The sequence below is a fragment of the Pezoporus flaviventris genome, unplaced genomic scaffold (genome assembly GCF_033815535.1).
Source record: "Pezoporus flaviventris isolate CSIRO_AGI_PZ_B2104156 unplaced genomic scaffold, CSIRO_AGI_Pfla_v1 ptg000047l, whole genome shotgun sequence".
In the NCBI taxonomy this organism is placed as follows: Eukaryota; Metazoa; Chordata; class Aves; order Psittaciformes; family Psittacidae; genus Pezoporus; species Pezoporus flaviventris.
In genome coordinates, this window is record NW_026892595.1 from 11226848 (window position 1) to 11235135 (window position 8288).

Sequence of the window (8288 nt, forward strand, 5' to 3'; positions counted from 1 at the left end):
GGGAGTACGTGTTGTCTCACACCCCCCTCCTCCTCCTTCTCCTCCCCCTCCTCCCGATGTGGCCTTAACAGCAAACTGGAAGGCCAGTTTATTTCATAGGGCCATATTACAACCACCAAGGTAAATAAGGAGTCATGGGGGGAGAGGGAGGGAAGGGGGAGAGAGAAGGGGGGCTTTTCTTTGATAGCGTTTAATTGGAATTGAAACATTCTGGAGCTGTAAACATTCTTTATTTATTCAGCACACATAAGCGGGCATTGTTTTATCACCATCATAATTACGGTGTCCTTTAAACTGACTGATAGCAGAGGAGATAAGGGAATGCGCCTGTAGCTCTGGATCAAATCGCTGGCTCTTCCCTCTCCCCGGGTCACAGGGATCCGAAGGGTCCTTGGAGATGAGGAGCTCCGGAAGATTGTGGCCTGGCCATCCCTTACGTCACGAAAGTGATTTGTACCACATTGCTAATTTGGTGCAATTCATAACCTCCCGATCTCCAACGCTTACAACCGCTTCTCAGTTTGCAGGGATGGTTTTTGAAGATGCGGTTCCCCAGCACAGCAATTCAGAGGGATCACCTATGTGCAGGAGAGGATCTTATTTCCTAGTGCTTGTTGCTTTACCTTTGTCTAATTAAAAATGCAAACTTTTAGGATCCTTTCAGAACAAAGCCTCACCAAATCCCCTTTACGTCCAAGGATTTGCAAATTTATAAAGGCTGCATTGAATTCAGCATGGGTCAAGGGGCAAAAAAAGGGTAGAAGGTCACTGCATTTTGATTATGGGTCAGTAAACAACATGGCATGTAGTATGTGTCCAGAAACTCCTACTAAAAAGTATTTTAAAACTACCAGCAGTATCAAACTCAAGAAATAGTATGTGGTGATTCTAAATTGCACAAAATTCTAGTGTGCAAGTGACACCCCAGCCCCCATGGAAATAAAAAGGACAACTTAAAAAGCACTTAGCAGAGCTCTGCATTGCCGCTTTGTTTACCAAAAAAAAAAGAGAAGAAAAAAAAAGAAGAAAACCAACCCTGAAACTCCATGTAGGCATGAGTGTTACCCAGATTACGGGGTTGGGGTTTTTTTTCTCAGTCTGATGGTTGGCATTTCTTTGTCCTGCACATTTAGGAAATTTAGTTATATGTTATGATTTGTTGCTGTATTCGACATGACGGCAAATTTGAGGTACCACAGTCACATTTGGCTGACTTTAAAACAGCAGAAGGATCCTATTATACTGTTCTTTGACCCTATTATATTTACATTACTGGACTCTTTGTGATAGCCTCTAGCTGCTTTCTGTCTGTCTGTGTCCTCCTTGAGCAAAATATGCCCAGGAATACCTAAAAGTAGGGTGTAGGGTTGGAAAACAAGTCCTCATTAGAAACACGTATTTCTGCCCAGCGTCGTGTAAGCGAAAGGTTTATTTAATGCTTGTCAATATCTGAAGATGTGGTCCACCACTTAACAAATAATAATAATAAATAATAATAATACTCTAATAATGTGGCAATCCTAGTGTGAAAATGCACATGACCTCTTAGGTTTTCCCAGAGATTTTCCAAAGAATTCTCCCTAGTAGTACAACCGGTGGTGGACATCGCTGCTGCATTTCCTGGCAAAACGTTTGAAGGACTATAAATGGTGTGTGCATTACTTCATTGCAGGAGGAAGAGGTCAGGCTGAATTGCACTGGTATTTAAACATAATCATGCTATGAAAATAAATCAAAACACGTAAAAGGAGTATTTTGAATGTTACACACATTACTTTCTGGAACGACATGGTTAAACACTTCCCCGCGAGTGTATGTATTTTAACACAAGTTTACAAAAATGAAAGTATATGATTTTCAATAAATAGGAATAGGTCTACAGCAAGGTATTATGAATATTATTTGCTCTTTCTTTTTTAATGAGGTTTATCCTTTGGCCAGACAGCTTCAAGACTGAAATACTACTGACTATAGAATGTAGATTGCAGATTGCACGCTACTCAACGTGAAAAGGAGCACATTTGATTGATAGTTTCTCTGTGTGTGTGTGTGTGTGTGTGTGTGTGCCTATACACACAAATCTCTGTAGTTGCCTGTATATGTGTTTGGCAAAACCGGGCATCTCTGGCAGTCCTTATCTCAAGAAATGTGAGACAAACATCCATCCCTTTAATCATGTTCATCTTTGATCACCGGCAAGGGTGACACAGTCCACAAAATTAACAAAGCAACTCCCTTGCTTTTGAGGGATAGTTACATGTACATCTGGGTCTGCACACACATGCACCACGGACACACGGACACGCAGGCGTCCACCCCGACTCCCAGCAAGGAAATTATTGCATAACTTTCCCTGTAATTGATACCAGACACCTTTAATTTTTCATTTTCGTTCTTTGGGCCAGCTTTCACGTTAACAATCTAAGCTGTAAATGTTGGTGGTTATTGATCGCAGTCCCCTGTGTGCGTGCAAATCCATTTTCAAGTCCCCTGCCTGCTCAGGAGTGGGAGAGGCCCCTTGCACACGCATATGTATGTGCTTGTGCAAAGGGCCTCGCCGGCTCCTGAGCAGGATCTGCCCCCAGCCTGCGTGAAGACGACCCCGCATGCACAACGTGTGCTCATGGCCAAGGGAAAGCACGCACTCACACACACACAAAAGCCACAAACGATGGAGAAGTAGAGAAACAGAGGTCTCCGTGCGAGATGCGGAGCAAGATCCGCAGCCCAAAGTGTGTGTAAGTAGCCGAAAAGATGCGTATATAGGTTGGGCGCCTGGCAATTCCCAGGAGTTATACTGGGGCTCTGCCTTACCCCTCGTGCCCGTGGTCGAACCTTTCGGGGAACCCGTGGTTTTCCACCGGTTCTAAACGTCTGGTAGCGCCGGAATGAAAGAAACACACAAAGAAAAGGCGTTTTTGAACGAGTTGCTTCATCCCGGTGCCGGGCTGTCACCGGTAGTGAGCGGGCGCCCGTGGCTCCTTGCCTGCGGGCGCACGCGTGGGGTTACACGAGAACCCAACTGCCAGGCTGAGAACGGGCTTTTCAGCTCATATCGGGGGTTTTGGTAACGTCTTGTGAGCAGCCTTCTCGGAGTTTACTGTTCCTTTACTGTTGACTCCATAGCCTTAACCTTAAAGCAGGGGGAGGAGAGCAGTGGGGAGGGGGTGGGGGTGTTGGCAGCATATAAGTACATCAGGAGGAATTTTTAAACGACCGTATTGTCTCTAGCTCTAGAAAGACTGCGCTGATTTCTTTTTAGCGCCAGCAGCTGTTTTCTCTCGCAACTTTGCTTTCAGCCTCGGCAGACGCCAGGGTGGCTCTCCCACGGGCGAGGAAGAGGAAGGCGAGGCTGGGAGATCCCGAGGCAAGGCGAGCTCCGCGGATGGTGTTGACTGCGCCGAGGCATTGTTCGCTGCTGCCTGTCGGTTACGTTTAAAGGCTGAAATATCACGAGATCCACTCAGTGATCCTTTTCTAATTCGAGGGACAAAATGTAATTTGCCGTAGCTCTGCTTCCTCGGATGGGAAGGCTATCCCCGGGTTCCAAAGGGAAGAGCTAGGCACCGCGGTTCGCACACACATGGATTAAGTTGAACAGCGGCGGCTACATCTGCGCTGGGAGCAACAGTAGTCCAGGGCTGACTTTTCAAATCTCAGCCCTCCGAGTTAGAGGCTCCCTTGAACTGACTTCCTCCATTCCCGGATGCACTTCTCCAAATTCCCACTTCTTTCTAGAATTCCAGCGAAACTGGGGGCTCGCCTGCATTTCGCTTTGACGTGCAAACCCGCGGTTTTTACAGAGTGATTATGCGCTTTCTTTTAGCTCTACCTGACGGGGTAACACGAACTCCACGCACCATCTTGCCAATACGCGGAGTGGAGATTGACATTTGGGACTAAAGATTTTTTTTTTTTTAATTATATTATTTCTTCCGTCGATTTTTCTCCCCAAGTCCCAGAAATATGAGCTGCCTCATTCATCTCTCGGATATGTCTCTTTCTGGATGTGCGGCGATACCCAAACGTGCTCGTGTTCGTACACAGCGGAGCACTGGAGGCACGGCGGAGGTTGGCGATTTCTTTTTTCGCGGCGCCTAACGTGCAACCCGGGAGGAGCATACACACACACACACACACACCCCGGTGCCACGGGAGAGGCGTGCGGCCATCGCGACATTGGCGAACCCCCCCGGTCCTGACACTCGACTCGTTTCGCGTCCCTAAGAGGTTAAACCTCCATGCTGCTTCTTCAAATTGATTTTAAGGGGCTGCTCTCAATGGAACATCAAAAAGCTGCGGCAGGGCTACTCCGGGCGGAATATGCGAGCTGCGAGGGAGCAGCATCCTAGCCGCTCGCACTACGCTACATTGTGTGTGCCAGCACTTTTTTGTTATTACGTAAAGGCTCCTGGAAGCACCTTGGATATTTTGCATTCTCCTTCCTCTGCTGGAAGCAATCAGTACGCAGGAATCCTGACGTGGGCTTCGGGACGATAGGACATTCCAGCTCCGGATCCAGACCGGTTAATCGTGAAAAGTGTATACATTTCTGGCTTACCTATGCTTTGTTATGGGTCTGACGTGAGCCCACGTCCTCCTCCCCTCCTCCCGCAATATAACAGGCAGAATTTCAGCTAAAAGTGTTACAGTCTCACGGTGCGGGAACCGTGATATTCAGACAGCAAAATAACCTTAGCCCCGGCTGTAAAAAAAACAACAAAAAAAAAACAAAAACAAAAAAACCAACCAAACAGCTAATTAAGCCGAAGAGGAAAATGAAGGGAAACTCGAAAATGTAAGTATTCCCTCTCCTTAACAGCCGAGCATTTAACTTTGGAGCCTCAGCAAGGGAAATACCGGGCTGCTCGGCACGTTTTCGCTAAGCTTCATTTTCCACACAATGCAGAATAAAATGCTAGTTTAAAGCGGCCACGTTACTGAAGGATTTTCCACCGCTACCGGCAGACTTACGTCCTTTAAAATCACGGCATACACAAAAGAGCAACGTTTATCCAAAATAGGCTAAAAATACACGGAACGAGAAGGGGGAAAAGCGTACAAATCCGTCCTCAGAAGCTACCGACGAGGAAGTCGGAGAGGTCTGAGTGTGTTTGAGCTCGGATTGTTTAATAGAAAGATTTATATACTAACTGTATTATTTACTTTGGGAGGGGAGGTGGCAGTATAAGGGTATGCTAATTAGTGGGAGATTTTTTTTGGGGGAAGGGGTGGAATATCAATTTTTATTGCATCACCTGTCAGGAGTGTCCAATCAGCGTTGGCTTTAGGGGAATTAATTGATGAAGGTGTCTCCGGACGAGCTCACTTCACTCTGTCATTTTATTTGTAGCTAAAGCAGCGGCGGGAATAGCAGCTGCATTTCTTTTCTCTTCCTCCCTTCACATTCCATTATCATAGTTTCCAATGGAAAAGCAGGGAATGAAAGGGAACAGGTACTGATCTTCAGCAACAACTTAGAGAAACACTTTGGCAAACCTGATTTTTAAGATTATCTATTGATTGTAGCCTCACGGTATTTTTTTAATTTATTTTTTTTTCAATTTCGTCTAAAGTTTGGCACTTCATTCACCAGGAATAACGGCCTTTGTTATATTTTATTAGCAGGATGCCTTGAGACAAATACAGCATCTGGCTGAGGATTGTGTGTGTGTGGCTTTTTCTCCTTTTTTTTTTGGTCCTTTTTTTTTTCCTTTTTTTTTCCTTTTTTTTTTTTTTTCCCTCCACCTCTCTCTCACTCTCTGCAAATGCTGGGAATAATTTAATTCACGAAATGGGAGACCTGAAGTCGGGTTTTGAAGAGGTGGATGGCGTGAGGCTCGGCTACCTCATCATTAAAGGAAAGCAAATGTTTGCACTCTCCCAGGTTTTTACAGACCTGCTCAAAAACATCCCGCGAACTACCGTGCACAAGCGAATGGATCATTTAAAAGTAAAAAAACATCACTGCGACCTGGAGGAGTTGAGGAAACTCAAAGCCATCAACTCCATCGCTTTCCACGCCGCCAAATGCACCCTGATCTCCAGAGAGGACGTGGAAGCCCTGTACACATCCTGCAAAACCGAACGGGTCCTTAAGACGAAACGGAGGAAAATCAGCCGTGCGCTGGCAGCCACCGACCTCCGGCCGGAGCTCTCACCCACCGACCCCTTCTCCGGCTTCTGGAAGGAGAACAAACTTTGGCTGGGCCTGCGGGACCCTCCCCGGCCCCTGCTGCCCGTCAGGAGGAAAGCTTTGCGTCCGGGGGACACAGCCTTGCTACCGGCCTCTCATCTACCTCACATTTTTAGTAAATACACTGGCCACAGCTACCCAGAAATCGCTCGGGCGCCTTGCAAACCCCCCGTAAACTATGAAACAACGCCGCCGGCGGGCAGCTGCGCGCCCCTCCGCTCCCGCCCCCCGCCCGCCGCCGCGCCGCGGCTCCCGGCGGCCGGCCCCCCGCCCCTGCCCGCCCGCTGCCGCCGCCGCCGCCTCCTCCACGGGGCGGCCGCCGCCGCTGCCGCTGCCGCCGCCGCCGCGCTGGGTCCCCCCGGCGGCGCCCGCCGGACCCTGGCCGCGCCGCGGCCCTACCGACCCCGCGGCTGCCCGCGGCTGCCGCTGCTCCGCGGCTTCGGGCCGACGCCGCCCGCCTTCCCCGAGAGCGGCAGCAGTGACTCGGAGTCCAGCTGCTGCTCCGGCCGCGCCGCGCACGACTCGGACTGCGGCTCCAGCCTCTCCAGCTCCAGCGAGGGCAGCTCGGAGGAGGAGGACGAGGAGGAGGAGGACGAGGAGGGCAGCGGCGCCACGGACTCCAGCGAGGGCAGCTCGGAGGAGGAGGAGGAAGAGGAGGAGGAAGAGGAGGAGGAGGACAGCACCTCGGACTCTGACTCCAGCTCGGTCTCCAGCCAGGTCTCGGTGCAGAGCATCCGCTTCAGGCGCACCAGCTTCTGCAGCCCGCCCGGCGTGGTCCACGCCAACTTCTTGTACCATCTGGCGGCCGCCACCGCCCCTCGGCCCCCGGCCCCGGCGGAGCCCGGCGGGCTGCCCGCCCTCCGCGGCGCTCCCGGCGGAGTCAAGCCGGAGCTGCCGGAGGAGTGGGGCCGCCCCGGCTGGGCTCCCGCCGCCCCGGCGCTGCGCTGCTCCGGCGGCCTGGGGAGCTGCTTCTCGGAGATAAGAGATGATAGGGTATCCGAGATCACATTCCCACACTCTGAATTTTCCAATAATGCCAAGAGTACTGACCTAACAATTAACTGTGTTGCAAAGGGGGCCTCTTCACCTAGCCCAAAGACAAACAATGCATTTCCACAACAAAGAATACTCAGAGAGGCAAGGAAATGCCTTCAAGCAACTACTACACACCGTGCAGATAACAATACAATAGCTGCTAGGTTCTTAAATAATGATTCTTCATCAGCGGCAGCAAATTCAGAGAAAGATTCCAAAATCCCTCATTGTATTGAATTTGCCACGGATTTGCCCTCTTTACAAACGGCTCCTGAGGAGGATGCTGCTTCTCCAGGGGCAGCAGCAGCAGCCGCAGCTGAGCTCCAGTGCACTGATACAGGCAATAAGGCATTGCCACTCCTGCACAGCATTAAAATCAAAATAGAGGACAGCAGTGCGAACGACGAGTATGAGCCCGATCTTACAACACATAAGCTAAAGTGTGAGTGCAATGATACTAAGGATGAGTTGTACGGTGTGACTGAGGGTAATAACCAGGACGCTTTATTAACAGCCAAGGAAGATTCTGCATGCACTGAGAAAGAAACCACTTCCTTAAACCTGCTGACTCAGAGTCAGGTCCTCTCATGCACTTTAGGTACTCCAAAACCTGAGGATGGGGAGTATAAATTTGGAGCAAGGGTGAGAAAAAATTACAGGACACTGGTTTTGGGAAAGCGACCTGTACTGCAGACTCCTCCAGTCAAACCAAATCTGAAATCAGCTCGAAGCCCACGTCCTACAGGTAAACCCGAGACACATGAAGGAACACTGGATGATTTTACAGTTAACAATAGACGCAAAAGGGTAGCCAGCAATGTAGCATCAGCAGTGAAAAGGCCATTTAATTTCATGGCAAATTTTCCCTGTCCACCATCACTAATTATTGGCAATGATGGGGATTTGTTGCCAGCTTATTCCTTAAACACCACTAAGGATTCCCAACCACCTCACAAGGCCCATCCTGTATGGAAATGGCAGCTGGGCGGTTCTGCAATACCTCTTCCACCTAGCCACAAATTCAGGAAATTTAATTAATAAAATAGTTTGGAAAATA

At 49.3% G+C, this 8288-nt stretch overlaps 1 protein-coding gene across 1 annotated transcript; it reads left to right on the plus strand.

Annotated features, from left to right (window-relative positions):
- The first annotated feature begins 4741 nt into the window (after window positions 1-4741).
- Window positions 4742-8288, plus strand: SKIDA1 (SKI/DACH domain containing 1). Its single transcript, XM_061468293.1, has one exon. It carries the CDS (start codon window positions 5795-5797, stop codon window positions 8267-8269), a length of 2475 nt encoding a protein of 824 aa, XP_061324277.1. The 5' UTR covers window positions 4742-5794; the 3' UTR covers window positions 8270-8288.

Excerpts from the sequence above, each read along its gene's own strand:
- SKIDA1 (XM_061468293.1), top strand. The coding sequence starts at position 5,795 with ATGGGAGACCTGAAGTCGGGTTTTGAAGAGGTGGATGGCGTGAGGCTC.